The sequence below is a fragment of the Polypterus senegalus genome, chromosome 5 (assembly GCF_016835505.1).
Source record: "Polypterus senegalus isolate Bchr_013 chromosome 5, ASM1683550v1, whole genome shotgun sequence".
Lineage (NCBI taxonomy): Eukaryota > Metazoa > Chordata > Cladistia > Polypteriformes > Polypteridae > Polypterus > Polypterus senegalus.
Genome location: NC_053158.1, coordinates 172,595,127 through 172,615,645, shown reverse-complemented (window position 1 = coordinate 172,615,645; position 20,519 = coordinate 172,595,127). Strand labels below are relative to the sequence as shown.

At 37.0% G+C, this 20,519-nt stretch overlaps 1 protein-coding gene across 1 annotated transcript in view; it reads right to left on the bottom strand.

Moving 5' to 3' along the window:
• Nucleotides 1-417: 417 nt before the first annotated feature.
• Nucleotides 418-20,519, bottom strand: part of paxip1 (PAX interacting (with transcription-activation domain) protein 1) — a 99,242-nt gene continuing 79,140 nt past the window's right edge. The window contains exons 15-21 of the mRNA XM_039753632.1: nucleotides 16,165-16,267; nucleotides 15,832-16,000; nucleotides 12,344-12,444; nucleotides 8,274-8,408; nucleotides 3,986-4,061; nucleotides 3,831-3,891; nucleotides 418-788 (exon numbers count right to left, since the gene is read on the bottom strand). Of these exons, the coding sequence (XP_039609566.1) occupies nucleotides 773-788; nucleotides 3,831-3,891; nucleotides 3,986-4,061; nucleotides 8,274-8,408; nucleotides 12,344-12,444; nucleotides 15,832-16,000; nucleotides 16,165-16,267 (661 nt within the window). The 3' untranslated portion in view covers nucleotides 418-772. The remainder of the gene's footprint in view (nucleotides 789-3,830; nucleotides 3,892-3,985; nucleotides 4,062-8,273; nucleotides 8,409-12,343; nucleotides 12,445-15,831; nucleotides 16,001-16,164; nucleotides 16,268-20,519) is intronic.

Below are 20,519 nucleotides of genomic sequence, written 5' to 3'. Positions count from 1 at the left end.
ATCTATTACACTTCGGGGTTGTGAGTCTGATAACATCACAGGAATCCATCGTACAAGTACATTGTAGGATGGATTCAAATTAAATCTCAGTCAAGAAATTAAAGTTGAAAAAAGGATGGCTTCTACAACAACCCAACAAATCCAAAACACACACTGAAATCTGCTATGAAGTACATCAAGAAACACAAGGTGAAGTCTCCTGAACTTGTGCATCATTGAAAATCTGCAGGTAGATCTTAAACATGCTGTGCATGAAAGACAGTCCATTGATATCACAGTTGGACGTGACCTGCAAAAATGAATGAGGAAAATGTTCCAAAACAAAAGTTCAAAGGCTCAGAAAACATTTGGAAGCTGTGATTTTTTTTTTTTTGCCAAAGGGGGTGTAAAATAAAGAATTTTTCAAAAAATGCAAAATGAAACAGAAAACTTTTTTTATTTCAAAATAGGGCACAAACAGTAAAACAATTGCAGTGAATTAAAAAACTGTACAATATAAAATAATTAAGATCATCTGAACATACATAATTTAAAACAGTAGCCCTTTACACTTTACTATAATGGTGCAACTTTTCTCCAGTCCAACAACAGTACTGTTACTTAAAACAGAACATTAACAACAATGTATGTTGAAATCAGTAATTATCTTACAAAATAATATTCAAAAATCTAACAGAATAGATTTTTGCTACTTTGCCTTTCATCACTTAAGACTGCCAGATTCGGGGTTTCTCCATATCTTCCGTCTTCATCTCATTCTTCACTGATGAAATCATGTAAATTTATATGTGTGATAATTAAGGAAAAAAAGAAGAATGTATAAACTAGCATCCTGCAAGCTAGGCAAAAATTTCAAGGTATAAAACATGGCTGATCAGTACTGTAATAACGCTGATATCAATGTGTAAACTTAATTGTAGTGTAGAATCTACTCTATATACATAAAATCCTAAGCCTAAAAGTGCAAAGATTTTGTGCAATGATTTTATGTGACGTTTTTATGTCATATTTTTTGTCACACTTTAAATTGGATTTATTTTAAAACCTACATATATGTAGGTTTGGTGTCATTCTTTTCAGAATTTAATCGAACTTTAATGTGATGTTGTTAGATTTTCAGATTCTTATTCTGTTTTTAAATTATAAACTAAAAAATATCAAGAACTTACATCTGGCGAGACGAGACTTTGTGCCAAGAGATTTACCCATGCCCAGGGCCGGAAATAAAAGACAAAGAGTAGGACAGTTGCTGTACAAGGTTTTAAATGTTTGAAGCGTAGCATGAGATGCAGATCACCTGGCATGGCAGCAGCAGTTGATCGAGCAAAGAGGAGATAAAAAAAAAACTGTATTTGTTTCCCATTGTATCCTCATTTAAGAGGGGGGTTGGCAAGTGAAGCAAGCAGGTGGCGAACCCCTCTAGTTCGGTAATAAAAACTTTCATGGATTCAAGAATTACAAACACCCTAATTTTACCTTGCATGTTTTATGAATATGCCATCCTAATCAAATGCATCCTGTTAACCACAAAATCAACACCAACAAAATGTAATTTAATTAACAAAAGTAAAACTTTTGGGTTGAGGGTTAGATCCATCTGTCAAGGGCCAGACTCCTCACTCCAGAAAACACTGCACTCTAAAAAGCAGGTAAAGGACAGTGGAGGTTTTCTTGTTACTTTTGTCCTTTTAAAAACTACACTTAATTTTTGATACGTAGGATATGAAATTCATGCATATACTTTCTTCCATTTTATGTAAAGAGCTAGAGCCTGTCCATTAATCGATGAACAACATGACAGGATTCAAAAACGATTGCAGTGCAATCACAAACAGCACCATATCAATAGACTTGATGAAGAAACTCGACTGAGTGGAAGAAGCCTGTTGTACCAGAGAATCTCTCTTCTTATTCCAACATTGCATGCACATTTAAATTTAATGATATGGTCAGGCGCAACACATTTTATATAAGCAGGAACATTCCAGAATATGAAGGAGTGAGAAGAGGCATCTTTGATAACTGCAGGATTTACTGGAGCATCTCTTGTAAACACATTCATATAATTCAGTTAACACTCACTCTCATTGGCTGTTGATAAAATAATTAACATCTAAGTGCTGTCCTGCTGAAATTCAAGGAACCAAGGGTTTGTTTTTCTATAAACTAAGCCACATGAATAATGCAGAAGAGCCAAGGCTTCGGTCACTGACAACACACATGCCCATGTCCCCACTGTAACAGACATCGTATTGGTGACGTACCACTCTAACAGCTATTTGTTTCAAAAAGTTAAAATCCGCAATACAAATCAAGCTAAGTGCTAGTTTTCATTGATTTGAACATTAGAACAATCTGTATTAGAACAGGTCATTCAGCCCAACAAAGCTCATCATTTCTAGCCACTTAGTGTTTCCAAAATAACATCAAGTCAAGTTTAGAAAGTCCCTGAAGTCCTACAGTCTACCACACTGCTTGGTAGGACAGAGCCATATCATATCGTCCACGGTAACACCGGTATAGATTTTTACACGATAAAAAAGTTTGATCTCGCAGTATCAATCATATAGCAATGTGATACATTTATATTTCCAATGACGACTTATGCCCAAACATGTCTGAGAGCAAGAGAAGCGTGTAAGCCTACGATGAAGATTTAGTACCTAAAAAGGGAGCAACTTCAATAGTATGGAAGTGGTTTGGCTACAACAGGTCAGACCTTTAACAAAGCACAATACTTTGTAAAATATGCAAGAACACTATGCAAGAAAAATAAAGATGTAAGGTCACTATTATTTAAGTTTTGACAGCTTTTTGTTTTATTTTATAAGCAGTGATTGTTTACAATTTGAGTGAAGGTCTGTTGGATTGCTGCTGTTTCTTTACATTTGTATTTAAAATCTGAGGTCAGTTTTATTAGATGACAATATTGTGCTAGGCTCCTGAAAGTTAAGTTACTTTAGTTATTGTTTATTACTGTTAAACTAAAGTGTTAAGTAGATGTCATACTTTTACTTAAGATTTCCAGGGAAAACACTACCTTTTGTGCTTACATTTGACTTTTGCTGTGTCACTACTATTGCACTGTAATGCTGCTGGCACTTTGTGGCAATAGATTCACACTTTGAATTAGGTAGTCTGTCATCAATGACAGAAGCTCATTGGAAAAGACGGATGGAAAATGCCCTTCATTTTGTTTGCACTAATAAATACTGCTGCCTGAAAGCTGCAATCACTGATAAGATGTTAATTATTTTTTTTATATTATCATAAATAACATTATCGCAAATGCCATGAAATATTGTGATATAAATTTGAGGCTGTATCACCCACTACTACTTGGCAAATTATTCGATTCTTCTACGGTTCTCTGTGTAAAGAGAAAAACCTCCTGATGATGATGTTGATGATGTTAAGTTACCAAGTAGTGTGATAGACAGTAGAACTTTAGGGACTTTCAAATGAAGACTTGATGCTATTTTGGAAGAATTCAGTGGAAAGGACTGGCGGGCTTTGTTGGGCTGAATGGCCTGTTTTTGTCTAGATTGTACTAATGACGATTAGTGTTTTAAACTTTCTGCTTTTTGCTGCTATAAAAAAGAGCCTATTTTTTAGGTAGCATGAGCCCCCTATAAAATATACTCCCTGGTACAAGAATTCTCAGCGTAATTAAACTTCTCTCTATTTAGAGACAGTTAAAAATAATACTTACTAAAACGCATGATTTAGTGGAAAGAGATGCCCTTTAACAAAGTTTTGGCACTGCCTCAAACTGAATTCAATTTGCATCCAAAATATACTTAAAATCCAAGATATAGAAAAAAGGATATGACTCGTAATCAAGAGTTTGTGTGAGCACACCAGTCAGGATGAACTCTGCATTGTGAACATCTGTTAGAGAAAATTTAATTGAAAAATCAAACACAATTCTTTAGTAAAATATTTTAAATCTTCCACAGCCAAATGTAACAAAAAGATCATTTACCTATATTTTTGGCAAAGTACTCTCTGCACAAGTGAAGATCATTTTCACAAGAGATTAGAATTATTTCAGGTAAGCTCTGTAAAAGAGGTGAAAAAAGCACATGCAAAAATTACACACTTTACACAGATTATGAAAACTTTTCCATATGTTTCCACTACTGGTGGAAATTTATTGCTAAATTACTTGGGTTCAGGAGTGCAGATTTCTTCATCATTTCTCGCAAACGTCTATAGATGTACAGTAAGGTCCTTTCTAACTGGCAACATAACTGCTTTCTGCTCAGTGCATGTACAGCATAAACTGCCTTACAAAGGCATGCAGTGGACCTCAGCCATCTTGCACAGTCACTTTTCTCACTCCATCATTCTAACTGTATAAAACCACTGGCACTTGCAACCATTGAACTCACGGACAGTTTACATTGTAAGGTTACTGAACAGCCAAATCATAAAAACAAAATAATGTAACATAAAACTAACTTGTTTATCATTGCCTCTGTTCTAATGAGACATACAAGAAAGAATATAATTGTACTAGACATACAGTCAAAGTAAAAAGTATGTGAACCCCTAGGAATTATCTATATTTATGTGTAATTCCCATATAAAACATAGTCGTATCTTCATGTCAGTCACAATAAAGAACAAACGCAGTTTCCTATAACTAAAGATACACAGATTTTTAGAGAATGTTTGACTATATTGAATAAATTTCAAACTGTGAAACTGAAGGTTGGAAAAAGTAAGTGAACCCTAAGGTAATGACTTTTTAAAAAGCTAATTGCTGTCAGAATTTAGCACACTTGGAGTCCATTTAATGAAATGAGTTTAGGGGTGTGTCCCTAAAATTACTTTGATAGGAAACACTATAAAGTTTGAGTTTTTGACAAGAAGCATATCCAGATGGGAATCATGCCTCGCACAAAAGAGCTGTCTGAAGAGCTATGATCGAGAATTGTTAATCTACATATGGCTGGAAAGAGTTACAAAGTCATCTCAAAGATTTTAGACAGTCTACTGTTAGACAAGCTGTCTATAAATGGAGACAATTTGGTATTGTGGCTACTCTGCCTAGAAGTGGGCGCCCTGCCAAGATGATCCCAAGAGCACAACGCAAAGTCAGCAATGAGGAAAAGAAGAACATAGAGTGACAGCAAAGGGCTTGAAGAAGTCATCAGAACTGGCTAACATCACTGTTCATGAGTCAACTATTAGCAAAACAATGAACAAGAAAGGAGTCCATGGCAGGATACCAAGAAGGAAGCCACTGCTATCAAAAAAGAATATTGCTGAACGCCTCAAGTTTGCGAAAGAGCACGTGGACACTCCACAACAGTACTGGGAAAATGTTTTGTGGAGTGATGAAACCAAAATTGAACTATTTGGGAGGAACAAGCAGAACTTGATTTGGCGTAAAAAGGGCACTGCATATCAACATCAAAACATCATCCCTACAGTAAAGTATGGTGGAGGGAACTTCATGATTTGGGCCTGCTTTGCTGCATTAGGTCCTGGACAGCTTGTCATCATTGAGGGGAAAATGAATTCACAAGTTTATCAACAAATTCTCCAGGATAATGTTAGGGTGTCTGTCCATCAACTTAAGCTCAGAAGAGGCAGGGTGATGCAACAGGACAAACTCCCCCTTTTGGAGTGGCCCAGTCAGAGCCCAGATCTCAATCCTTTTGAGATGCTGTAGAATGACTTGGAGAGCCATACACAGAAGACAACCAAAGAATATGGAAGTGTTAAGGCAGTTCTGCAGGGAAGAATGGGCTAAAATTCCCCCCGAGCGATGTGCAGGTCTGATCTGCAGTAACAGGAAGTGCCTGGTTGAGGTCATTGCTGCCAAAGGAGGGTAAAACCAGTTAGTAAATCCCAATGTTATCTTACTTTTTCCACTACCACTGTGAACGTTGAATGCATTTGTAAAATAAAGACATGAAACAGTAGAATTTTTTGTGTGTCGTTGGCTTAAGCTCATTGTGAATATCAGTACCAGTGACTTAGATGAAGATCAGATCACCTTTTATGACTAATTCAAGCAGTAAACCAGATACTTCCAAAGGGTTCACATACTTTTTACTTTGATTGTACATGACAATAAACTTGAATTTGAATTATCGAACTGTGTTTTTCATATTCACTGGACCTAGTTAACTAAGGCTGGTGCCAAGTGTGTGACCATGATGGTCCTCAACAAACCTGCACACCATTTTAATAATAACTTGCTAACTAGGGGTCTTTAGTACTGCACAGATCATCATCATCAAGAATGCAGACTCTGGCAGATAACTTGCCTGGATGGAGGCATTCAGACCTACTGTGAGACTGCTGAGTCAGTGCAGTTCCCAGTCTTTTCAGTTCACTCACATGCGGAAGTGAATTTTGTTTTATCATGGGGTTTAATATGTTTAGAATGCAGCATTCTTTTTAATGTAGATGACATTTTTGACATTGCAAAGGCCAACAGAAAAATATGTCTTCACAAAGAGAGGCTGTTATGGAGTAGTATAATCAAAATGAGTAAAAGAGTTATGCTGTAAATGTTAGGTAAATAGGAACTGAAGGCTTGAGAGTTAAGGCCAAATGGTCTTTACAGTTAAAAGAAATTTATGTTTCAAAGCATCATCAAATCAAAAAAATGAAAGCACGACCTGTGCAAGGGAAATGCAAGGCATCCAATTCTAAACAGTTAAGAATGTAACAGAGGTGTCTGAATGTGCCCATTTTGCAAGTTAAATAGCAGGAAAGAACACCTTGCTATTTAGGAATATTGCTAACTGTTCTTTTTAAGAGACGTTTATTTTCATTTAAAATATTATGTATCGCCCTGAATGGGAGGTACTTTAACCTATTAACCTGACAAATTTCAGGAAATAATGCCTTAGCCTGAAATTCTCTTCAAGATAAACAGAAGTATCATGTATTCTGGGAATACATAGAACTTTAAAGATATAACTATTTGCTAAGTTATAAAATGCAGCTTTTGTCTTTAATTGGAAGATAACCTTGACTTTGTGATAATGCTTCAATAATATTTTCTGTGTGTTTTGAGAAACAGCAAGCTCTGCTTATAACAACAAGTTGAAAACAAGTAAGCCAGGTGTTCATTTTGGATACAAAGTGTTGGACAGAGTGGTTGCCTTTTATTTTACTTAGTTTTCTCTAAACTACTTCTTCCATCCATTCATTATCCAGCCCACTATATCGTAACTACAGGGTCACAGGGGTCTGCTGAAGCTAATCCCAGCCAACACAGGGTGCAAGGCAGGAAACAAACCCCAGGCAGGGTGCCACCTCACCGCAGCTAAACTACTTCTTGATAATGATCCTGGTGCAGCTTGTAAAAACGGATTTCTCTTTTAGATCAGTTGTTGTTTTTCTGACACTTTTTTTTCAAAGAGCTCAGTGCACTTGTAAAAACGGACACTTGCTAAGAGCCTTTCTCTTCCTGAAACAGACCCTTTCATGGAACTTGCTATCTGCTGCTGTTTAGCACTTTCCAAGGAGCTCTCTCTTTTCATTATTTTCATTTTTTGATTAAGGGTAAATACTTTGCATCTAAAGTAAAGAAGGTAATTGTTATCCTGTACTAAGTGAAGACTGCATGAGGCCACCCAAGTTGTATAATACTTCATTTTTTTTATATTTGCTGCAAATGCTTTTGAGACAAATAAATACGACTTTAAATTGAAAATGAAATCAATATCTTTTGTCCGATTGTTGTTAGCAAGCTGAGAAACTGGACTGTTCATTCCTTACCTAGCTGTGGTACCTTAAGGGCACGAGAGAACACTCTTGTGAACCTCTCTAATGGTGGTAAACTGGGCTGAAGTAAAGGTTTGGAAGGAACAACAGCTGTAGTCAGCAAACAGTTCACTACAGAGGTCCTACGTGTCGAATATGCAAGATACAGCTAGGACAATGAGACCGGTAAGAGGTTACTGGCAAAGTTGTATAGTTGTTTTTGACATTTCTTTCTGTTCCCATTAAGAAAAGGGCCTAAGAGATTAGTTTGTACCTTGCAATTGATAACACAATAAAATACACTCCATTCCAACTGCACCCATACTTAGAAGGATAATATGGTACTGACAACAGTGAGGTTTAGGGTTTTGGTATCTATGTACTTTTGCACCTCGGCCCATAACTAGCAAGCACCAGCCATGGGAAAAAAAATAAAACAACTGAACTGCCAATTTGCTGAAAATCCCAACATAACATACAATTATTGATCATATCTGTGCCACTATAAAAGTTTAAATTGTTTTTATATGGACTCTTACCTTATTCTGCTTATGTTCCATGATTTTACGAAATGAAGGTTGCTTAGTTAACACCTTCCCACCTGCACACTCTACAATGGCCTTCATTGTTGAAAGGCTGGGGCAGATTCCAGGTGTAATATAGAAATACTTTCCCTTCAAAGTAATAAATAAATAAATTAACTCTCCCGTAGAATACTTATGTTTCACTGAAGACATTTATTTGTTTTTTCTTCTGCTTTGGATCAAGAGAAAAATTGTTAATATACAATTTGATTTCAAGTATGATATACACCCACAGAATATGCTGCTCAAATTTCTGCCTAAGGTCATGTCAATTTTAAAGAGAATGTCTATGAGGGAGAAGGTGGCCAGTTGGGCTAGCTCAGCACAACTCAGACATTGCTTGCTCCAACAGATGGGAAATTCCTAAAAGATTTTCTTTATATATGCTGTTAAAAAGTTTGTTTTACTCTCTTGCGCTGTCAAATGGACTTGTCTTATTAGCATGATTATATTTTAACTTGAGATACTATACAGTATGTATTTATTATTGTTTATTTGACTGGACAGGTTTGAGTCTATATACATAACCATTGTGACCATGTAATCTAATTTGCCATATTACTCCTGAAAATGTGTAAGTACTCTATAAACCTTTGATTAGAAAAACTGCCACAGAAAAAGTAACTTAAATTGACCAAAACAACAATTAACAGCAAAATAAAGTGTCTACGGGGAAGCTTATTACTCTTGTAATACCATGTTTAACCATTGAGCTTTGATATTTGCACAAAAATTTTGGAATTTGCAAAACATTCACAATTCTGAATTACGTTTAAGTTTTTTCTGTACCATTCTGATGATGGAGGCGCGCCCACAGGAGGGATTACATGGACTGTGAAGTGTACACTAAAATGCAGACCTTACACTGCTAGAATTGGTTATCTTGGTTAAGCATTTTTTTTTTTTTAAATTAAAGATATGCTGACTGGTTTTCTTTGGAGAAAGGATAACAAGGAAGTATGAGTGAGCACTCATCGGATATACATGCCAGACATAGAGAGGTTGATTGTTTGACAGTGTGGCGAGTTGCTGGGGCTACAACCCGGCCGGGATGCCTGGAAGGAGCGGAAGATGGCATGTACGTCCTCCGGGCCACGAGGGGGCAACCGCCCTGGAACAGAGGAGGACCACAGGAGAGGAACAAGGAGGCTTACGCCTATTGGAACCTGTTGTCACCGCCAGGGGGTGCTCCGAGTCTCAGAGGGCCCGGGATTGATTTACTTCCGCCACACCCGGGAAGATGGAGGAGAATTCCTCCAGGGACGACCGGAGTGCTTCCGAGTGCTCTTCTGCCACACCAGGAAGTGACGTCAGAGGGAGCACCTGGAGCATATCCGGGTGAAAATAAAAGGGCCTGCCTTCCTACAGTCTGGGAGCTAGAGTCGGGAGTGGGAGCAGGACGAGGCTCCCATGAAGAGAGGAAAGGCAGTCCAAGGGACAGAGTGAGAGAGGCCCAGTATCAAGGGGATTGGGGCAAGAAAGCCCAGTGGACTTTGCAGGACTGAGTTGTGTGTATTTAAGATGGAGGAAAAAATAAAAGACCTTTTTATAAAGATGCAGTGTCTGTCGGATGGTGTCCGGGCATGGCTCACAACAGATAGATATATACATACAGTACACACAAGAATGACCAAAAAGAAAGAAAACATCCAATTTGATAGTCACAGTCACAATGAGACATTATGCAGACATATTGCTGTTGGTATAAATGAGCCCCAGTAGGGTTTCTTGACACACTTCTGCTGAATAATTCAAAGGCCAAAAGTCCTCAGTGTTAGTGTGTCGAAGAGAGGATGCGCAGAATTGTTCATAATGGCACTCAGTTTGGTTTAAATTCTCTCCTCTGCTACTACTTGCAAGTAGTTGAGAGCGAGTCCTATAACCAAGCCTGCCCTTTAAAAGTCTTGGTTGATTTGGTGAGCCTCTCTTGAAGTGATGTTACCAGCCCAGCACATCACAATATAGAAAACTGCACTGGCCATCACCTAGTTATAGAAGATGTGAAGTACATTATTATCCACATTAGAAAATGCAGTTTGCTAAGAAAAAAGAGCCAGCTCTGCTGTTTTTTATATAGTTCTCTGTGCTACAAGACCAGTTCAGCTTGTCTTTGATGTGGACTCTATCCCTCCACCAAATACTTCAAGGACATATAAACCAGACAATAACTTAGAGAGAGGGTCTCCTGTTGCTTCTGAGTATGACTTTGGAGAAACTCTATAACTCAGAATTGTGCAGCCTGGACAGATAATGAAAATCATCTTAAACCAGCTGCAGCTACAAGAACCCAGACTGTACATCTGATGTAGTAGTACTTCTGCCTATACTTCTGTGTGTTTTATTACACTTAGATAACATTGAACAGTGTGTCTCCACAGCCATTTTTTCCTGCAGTTTCTCATTATTCATTTCAGGTCAGTAGATGCGAGAGGGGACATCCTCAATAAGGTCTGTGAAGAGTGTAGGCTTGGGTGAAATCGCACTATATGAGTGAGGGTGCACCTTAGTGGCTAAAATCCCAACTGCCTAAGAGGCACACTTTGGCTAACAATCCTGTCCAGGTGAAAGGGCTATATATTACTAAAATGTGCAGTATATGCATCCATATATCAAAGAACTTAAGGATTAGAGTCAGTGTGAAAAGCAAAACATTATCCATGATATTGCAGACTTTACACTAAGAAGCTGCTAGTTTAGTGTCTGCTTTATTCATCAGGTGACACTGAGCAAGTCACACAGCCTTAGTATACTTAAACTTTAAAAACTATACAGTACATGTGCAACACAACACAACGATAAACTGTATAGTAGCGATAAACTTGTAAAGTGCCTAGATCTACACACAAACAACAAGTGTAACTATGAAAAACTCACAACTGATAACAAGCGGTCTTTAGAAAAGGTAAAATTATTTCTCTGTAGGAAGACTACTCACCTAAACACCAAAGTTAAAATTTTGCAATAACTCTCACATTCATAAAGTTGTGAAAATTTACACTGCAGTTATGACATTCAGCACACCCATTAACGGCATGCCAGAGAATGACTTCCTTGTCTGGTTGGACTTGACTAGAAAAAGGCTCCAGATGTTAAGAAGTATGGCATAAAGTCTAAGCGGTGGACTGAAAAATCTAAGATTGATTGTTTGCTTCTCACCACTAATAGATAAATCAATTACTGAACTTATAAAGGCTCCAACGATAGAGAAAAAACTAACACCATGCAATCATTTGTATTCTGTTAGCTCAAAAAAAAAAAAAATAAAATAAATAATAATGAACAGTATACTGGGCATTCAAAAGCAAATATGCAAGTTTAAATTAGTAAGTTAGTAAAAACAAACAGGGGCTGGTGTCTACTTTTCCACAAAATGAAAGAACCCTCTTGGAATGGATGATGGAGTACAGAGTGGTGTCATATTTTGGACTGGACTGCAGTTTGAATCTGTGTTTTCTTTGTGATTATTATATTGTTGGAAAGGATTGCCCTCTATCTGATATAAAAAAATGAAAGCCAAGGTTATGTTGTGGCACTCAACAGGAATGTGAACTTTTTGGTTACATTTTATCGGTCCTCTTGAATGGCCACAGGTTGTTGAAGATAGCTTCAGCACTTGGGTTTCATTTCAAGGTATTGCTTAAATGGACATTGAGAATTGGCCACACAAATCCAGATCCTTACACCGATAGCATATAATACTGACATTCTTGACAAAAATGAATGCCAAAGACTGTCAAGTAAGTAATAACAAGTACTGAGCTTTTACAATACTTTCAGTTTCTGTGAATTTGTCTGTCTGTCACAGCTATGGTTGGCTATTCTTTTGTGTATAATGCAGCAGGAAATGTTCATAAGCAAACCTGGTAAGATACTTGGCTAATATAAGCATCCTGATAAATGCAAAGGCATCCCAGACAGGCAGGAAATAATAACAGGCATAATGCTCAGTACAATTCCAAATTTGGTTTAGAAAAGTTTTTAAAATGACATTTTCATAACATACTAATAAATAACAATCTCCATACCTTGAATAAAGGAGCAGCATGAGCCCTCTTTAGGGTTTCTTCCAAACTGAAACAGAACAATACTTCTGCCTCCGCATCCCTCAGCATGAAATTCGCTTCATCTACAAGAATAAAACCCATTCAGTGTCATTATAAGCATCTAGCTGTATCACACCGTTCAGGATTCTTTCAAAGATATGCAACAATTTTGACAAGTTTATAGCAGATTTGGATGAATGTCTTTATATACATTCCCTCACCCTTTTAATAGGAGTTTCATTATTTCAAGGAATTTATACCTAATGTACTAGAAAAACAGAAACAATTACAAATCGACACATCAATATGATGAAAATCTCTCCACCAATCCAAACAGTAAAAAAGAGTTTTCATCTGTAATACTATAACTCAAATGAATGTACTTTTCTTGTTGTACTTATTATTATCGATAGAAAGAAAAAAAAAAAGAAGAAATGGAAAATTAGTTTACTGCTCATTCAAACCAAGTCTTGTGGAAGCAGAGACTATATGCCAGTGTTGGAGCTGAAGGGGACACCAGTTCACCACAAGCTTCTGTGCTGGGTCAGCTCTAAGCAGCAAATTTGGAATATTAAAGGAAACTAGAATCTCCAGGGTAAACCTAATGAATGCTGCGACGACATGCAAAATCCACATTGAAGGCAATCCAGATGAGAACAAAATAAACGGAACAAGCTGAGCAACAATAGCTAAATTTAATGTAATTTACTATGTATAATAAAATCATTTTGCAAAGAAATAACATCATCTCCAAAGAAATTAGTTAATGTCTAAACCAGGGACCCTCATGTTCGGACCTGAAGGACAGCAGATTTTTGTTCCATCTTTAATTGTTTAACTTCTTAATCAACACTAAAACAGAAAATAATAACTAGAAAATAAAAAAAGAAATCTGAACACAAGCTCAGTGATTACACCGCAGGATACGTTTTAAGTGGCGGAAAACCCCAAGTGAACATTCATCAATTAGATTTAAAAAAAACTCATCTAAGCAGTAGAAATGCTTTGCTGTCTTGTGTATAACACTGGGTATTTTCCTTCCTTTTTAAGTGATGCAGTCAAATCAAATTTCAATAATATAGCTGGAAGTTACATTATTTAAAAAATATTAGCTGTAGGCAACAGAAATGTTGTTTATTTCTACACCAAGCCTAGGATCTGCAATCGGATATGTAACGTGACATTACACTCTCAAACCTGTTGAATCCACTTCCACAACTGCTAGTTAATAGTGCGGCTCATGGGGAATACAATGATTTCTTTAAGTATTTAAGAAAAAAACATGTCTGCGTAAACACAACCAGCCCAGAGGTGAAACCTGATTGTTTATGATTTGGCTTCATGGCATTGCAAAAGGAAATTCTACCATTAAAATAAGTATGGGTAGAATCTTCCTGAAAGTCACTTAAAAGAAGAAAGCTCTAAACCTTCATTTTTCCAGTAAGAGAAACACGATTAGGTAAACCAACAATTGATGCTGATCATCTTTTAGCTTATAATGCCATGACAGCACAACATGCTTTCTGGACAGATATGACAATAGGATAGTGCTGGTGACAATGGCTATAGGAGCACTTCCATAAAGTGGCAAAGGATTGTGGGACATGCTGCCATAGCATTTGGATCAATACTTTCTACCAGCTTCTGTACAAGGTACATTGTGCAGAGCACGTTGGGGAACATTCACAATCTCTATTAGATTTACTTCTTCATTATAGTGGATGACCACTATGTAGAGAAGACAAAGACACTGAGGACGAGGACTTAATGAAAGGCAGAAATACATATATAAATGAGAGATTATGGATTTTTAAGTGTGCAAACCTTTCTGAAAACGTGTTTTCACTTTGTTACAATTGGTATGTGACTTATCCCCTTGGAGATAAAGAAAGTATCTATCTGTCTATCTTGATTGATAGACAAAAATGGCAAATTTATCCATTTAAAATAAAGTCTACTACACAATTAAGTGTGTGTGAAGTGAACTGGTCTGAATACCTTCTAAATTTACTGTACGTGCTGAGAGTTTCATCAAGCAGTTAAGTCATCATCTCCCAGACTGGGTTCAGTCGCTGTTACAGAACAGGAGTCACAAGCAGGATTTTCAGATAGAGTCTAATAAGTGTCTAACCCCGGAGGCTTCAAACAGTGACCTTCTTGCCTCCAAGACGTGGTAGAACATTGATGCACCTAGTTTCTAAGAGCAACTATAGCTTCTACTGATTGCTTCAGAATTTACCATAAGGTATAGGTCAAGGCCTTCTCATTGATGTCTAAAGCTGGTTGTACGTTACACGACTTCAATGCGAAAGGAATGTTGTTAGTCATCCGAGGATGTCAGATTACATGAGAAGACTCCATGATAATTTCCAGTACAGTTTCATATTTCTAAAGCATCAGAAACATGGCCCTTTCCCTGGCATGTAATAATGTGCTGCCCATTAAAGGAGTTTTGTACAAATGCTTTCCAGGAACAGTGAGTTCAGCTGCAAACGCAGTCCAGACTAGGTCCAAAACAAAGTGTTACTTAATCCTTGTTGGTACAATATACGCATTGCACTTTTAGGCAAGTGCCCATTGGTTGTCAGCTCTCTCTCACACACACACACACACACACACACACACACACACGTCTATCCCTAGATCATATAACAAAAATCAAACCAATTTCATTTTGATTTTGATATAATCTGTTAATCCCTGATGTCTTTCTGCAGGACCTTTAGGGGTCAGAGCGTAGGGTCAGCCATTATACAGTTTCCCTGGAGCAATTTTGTCGGGGACAGTCACAGACTAGTTGGACTGAGTCACTGGATATATTAAACTACAATACTGAAACTCCCAGGAGCAGATGGTGACTGAATCCAATTTGTTAAGAGTATGTAAATGAAGTCTGCAACTGAAAAATTACTATAGGAGTAATCTGACAGGGCCTTAAATGTGACCATCAAAATACGCAAAAGGTTTGCCTCCAGTTACAAAGGTTAAGATGAATATCCTTTCAAGCACCTCTAGGCCTTATGGTCTCTGCAGAGATATCATTTCAACTTGATTAACACAGCTGGCTATCAGATGGAATTCAAGAAAGCTACCTGAATTAATTACCTGGCTAATGGTACAGTTGCAAAAGGATCTTGGTCAAGCTTAATTATTCAAATACATGCCTATTATGGAATGAGAGGGGAGGAAATTTACCTGGCTATCGGGCTATAAGCAGCTCTGTCAAGCATCTCTCACTTAAGTTGTTTTAGCAGAAAAAAAATAATAGTTGCTCACAAAAAGTACTAACAATAAATGATAGCATTGATTTATATGCTCTATTGACAAACAGAATTATTCACATAGATTCCACAATTAAATAACACATGGTTGTTCTTCCAGGTGTATATCTTTGTTTTTGATATTATGCATAATTTCATAAGCGGCTTAACATGCACTGAATGGAATACACAAGAAACAGAATGGCTTACCAATAAACTTCTGACCTTTACAACTCTCTTCCAACCAGTCTGGTGTAACAATGTGCTTAACGATAGATACTGCAGTCAGAAATTTCACTGTGCGTGTCACTCGGCTTGCAATAAGATGTGTGCACTTGTGTACATTTTCTGCAACTTCTCCTCCAAGTACATATAATTTCTAATTTGAAAAGAAAAATTATTATGTTATTAAGAATTAACAACAAACCCATTCTAGTTTCAGTAACATATTTGAATCCAAAGCCTCAGGCTTAAGCTTAACTAATCTTTCAGATGTTAACAGTGAAATAAGACGGGACAATCAAAAAAAGAATTAAAATTCACCTTAACGTAGTGTTGAACTTGTGCTGGTTCAAATCCAGTGAACAAAACAAAAGGTGTGGACTCAGGGGGCAGCTTCTTAGTTGGAGGTGGCAAATCTTCGATCCTAAACCAATACACCATAATTTTGATATCATTAAAAACTTACCAGTTAAAGAAGCTAGTAAAATGATACATTTGGGGTTTGTAGTAGTAAGATGTTGTGCCGTGTTAGCCATTATGGATGCAATAAGAAGTCAAGTAAAATGACAACTGCCTTAAGAAGTGGTTTGAGCTGCCTCAAAAGCTTACATATTGTAATCTGCTTAGTTAGCCAAATAAAGGTGTCACTTTGCTTGATGTCTCATGGCATATTTAGGGTTTTAAATATCAAGCATGGAGAACACAGAAATAACAATCCTGAAATAAGTGTTTCCAAATTAGACAGAATAATAAAAACTTTTAAATATTAAACCTATCTGAAGATGAAAACCATTTAGGAAATGTAAAAAAAAAAAATTGTTGGCACCACCCCTTTATTACCCTTCCTCAAAAAACAGAGAAAAACAGTTTACAATATAGCAGACATGAAATTTGACACTGAAAATTGCACAACTGAATCAAATCAAATATTATAAATTACAAAGTGACCTCTGACAGATACAGTTAAAACGGTCTGTCGAGTCTTTTCTAGCTGGTTCTTCCTTATTTTGCACATAACGAGTACTTAAAAATATAAGTGTTCCTGCACTGGAGCCTTTTATAACACATGGAGACAACAGTGAGGTTGCAGTCAAGCAATGAGCAAAGGCAGAAAGTGCACCTTAGTGAGACTGAGATACTGGAGTAACATGGGATAACTAAATAAAAGTGTTATTAAGTGCTTTGAGCATGGGAAAGGTGCAACATAAATAAAATACATTTTAGCAAATACAATAATAACATTTGTTGATGTCAGTAAGCACATGTTGCTTTAAACCTATATCTATCTATCTATCAATCAATATATCTACATATATATCTTCTAATGTACAGTATAAATACCTATCTATATCTATATATATATTCTAATGTACAGTATATATATATATATATATATATATATATATATATATACCTATCTATCTCTATATACAGTCATATGAAAAAGTTTGGGAACCCTTCTCAGCCTGCATAATAATTAACTATACTTTCAACAAAGAAAGATAACAGAGGTATGTCTTTCATTTCCTAGGAACATCGGAGTACTGGGGTGTGTTCTGCACAGAGATTTTTAATGAAGCAGTATTTAGTTGTATGAAATTAAATCAAATGTGAAAAACTGGCTGTGCAAAAATTTGGTGATTTGAATGCATGTAACTGCTCAATACTGATTACTTGCAACACCAAATTGGTTGGATTAGCTTGTTAAGCCCTGAACTTCATAGACAGGTGTGTCCAATCATGAGAAAATGTATTTAAGGTGGTCAATTACAAGTTGTGCTTCCCTTTGGCTCTCCTCTGAAATAGTCAACACATGGTATCCTCAAACCAACTCTCAAATGATCTGAAAACAAAGATTGTTCAATTTCATGGTTTTGTGGAAGGTTACAAAAAGCTATCTCAGAGGTTTACACTGTCAGTTTCAACTGTAAGAAATGTAATCAGGAAATGGAAGGCCACAGGCACAGTTGCTGTTAATCCCAGGTCTGGGAGGCCACGAAAAATACAGGAATAGCATATGCGCCGGATTGTGAGAATGGTTGCAGACAACCCACAGATCACCTCTAAAGACCTGCAAGAACATCTTGCTGCAGATGGTGTATCTGTACATCGTTCTACAATTCAGAGCAATTTGCACAAAGAACATCTGTATGGCAGGGTAATGAGAAAGAAGCCCTTTCTGCACTCACACCACAAAGTCGCTTTTTGTATGCAAATGCTCATTTAGACAAGCCAGTTTCATTTTGGAACAAAGTGCTCTGGACTGATGAGACAAAACTGTAGTTATTTGGTCATAAAAAAAAGCGCTTTGCATGGTGGTAGAAGAACACCGCATTACAAGAAAAATAACTGCTACCTACTGTCAAATTTGATGGAGGTTCCATCATGCTGTGGGGCTGTGTGGCTAGTTCTGGGACTGGGCCCTTTGTTAAAGTCGAGGGTCGGATGAATTCAACCCAATGTCAACAAATTCTTCAGGATAATGTTCAAGCATCAGTAACAAAGTTAAAGTTACGCAGGGGTTGGATATTCCAACAAGACAATGACCCAAAACACAGTTTGAAATCTACAAAAGCATTCATGCAGAGGGTGAAGTACAAACGTTCTGGAATGGCCGTCACAGTCCCTTGACTTGAATATCATTGAAAATCTATGGGATGACTTGAAGCAGGCTGTCCATGCTCGACAGCCATCAAATTCAACTGAACTGGAGAGATTTTGTATGGAAGAATGGTTAAAAATACCTCCATCCAGAATCTAGACACTCATCAAAGGCAATAGGAGGCGTCTAGAGGCTGTTATATTTGCAAAAGGAGGCTCAACTAAGTATTGATATAATATCTCTGTTGGGGTGCCCATATGTATACACCTGTCTAATTTTGTTATGATGCATTTTCTGTTAATTCAATAAACTTAATGTCACTGCTGAAATATTACTGTTTCCATAAGTTATGTCAAATATTACAAGGAAGTTGCTACTTTGAAAGCTCAGCCAATGATAAACAAAAATCCAAACAATTAAGAGGGGTTCCAAAACTTTTTCATATGACTGTATCTCTGTGTGTGTGTGTCTCTCTCTATTATATATATATAAATAAAATCCAGTGTCTGTCTTTAAATCGGGTGGTTTTTTTCTATTATTTGCTTGAACATTTTGCGACTTCTCTCATTGTGCTAAGTATAGTTCGCCTGCAGTACCGATTTATTTGTGCGAATTTGAGAGAGATGCTGCAGGCTGAGGGACAGGGGGCAGGGCCCTCCTCACTCACACGCCAGCCTCCATACAAGTCACTCTACCTCTTGCCACGTGTTGGAGCGTACCTTGCCACTGTTTAGCTAGCAATACCTGTTTGTTCAACAGACATTATCATCTACAGCAGGGGTTCTCAACGTCGGTCCTGGGGACCCCCTGTTGCTGCAGGTTTTTGTTCTAACCAGCTTCTGTTTTTAATTGAACTCCTGGGCTAATTAAGTGAACTGATATTTCCCAAGTCCTGTGTTCAAGGAACAATAAATAAATTAGAAAACTAAGTTTGCTAAAAAAAAAATATATATATATATATATTAAAATGTACCAAGCAGTTATATAGGAATAATGTATTTCTTTCATTTTAACAGTATTTTCATCTTGATTTTCATTCTACTTTTCTATGTGTTCTAATTGTTTAATTAATTCATTGTTTACTAATTAGTGGGTCTGACGCTAAAGTAGTTACAGCCTTTCACAATTCAGTGTTGTTTACCAATGTGTCTGATCTGCTCGTTTTAAGTTGTCATTAAGATACAATGAAGAGGGAAAAACTGCACAGAGAAAGGACAAAATATAATGAAATCAACAAAAGAAAGTTAAGCATTTAAATTTATAGCAAAAGCAGAAATATTTATAAATGTCTTATAAATGTAAAAATCATGCAGCCATGCTTTTCTGAATGTTGAACAAAAAAAAAAAGCAGCTAATTAAATGAGATCAGTGCTATCAGGTGTTGTCACTGATTAGGAATCTGGTTGGAACAAAAACCTGCAGCCACAGGGGGTCCCCAGGACTGAGTTTGAGAAACACTGATCTACAGATTGTTAAGGAGTAACATTTGACGTTTTTGAGAGAGAGATCAGAGCTATGTGTGTCTTACATGGTAGCTGCTCATTGCCAGAGATATCACGGCCACGTGCTTCTCTGCCCACGCGGGGGATGCTCTCCTGTCAGAGCTGAACACAATCAGATACAATGCCAACGTTTGACGGTGGAGCATATCTACCTTCCGCTTGGCCAGAATTAAATTTTTTTTTCTTTTAAATTGAATTTTAAAGTTTGTCCCATTTCTCTACTACGTTGGTGGAGCTGCAGGGTACAGCTAGTATTATATAAACATATGCTGGTTTGCTTTTTTCTGCTTACAGGCATGTTTAGTAGACTGGCAGTGCAAAGATTGGTATGTTGTCTATCCTTTTAGTTTTTGTAAAAGAAAATGATGTGAATTTTAAAAAAGATTGCATCTAAAACAAAAGCATTTGTTACATTTATACTCTTACAGTTTTTGCTCTCTTTATTCTTCCTACAGCTGTGACAGGTGTTTAAGCTATGTGATCAATTCCAAGCTGTCATGTCTGCACTTATGTCCCAAATTAATAAAGAAACCATAGAAATGTCTGAAAGCAGATGTTCTCTGCTGCTACGA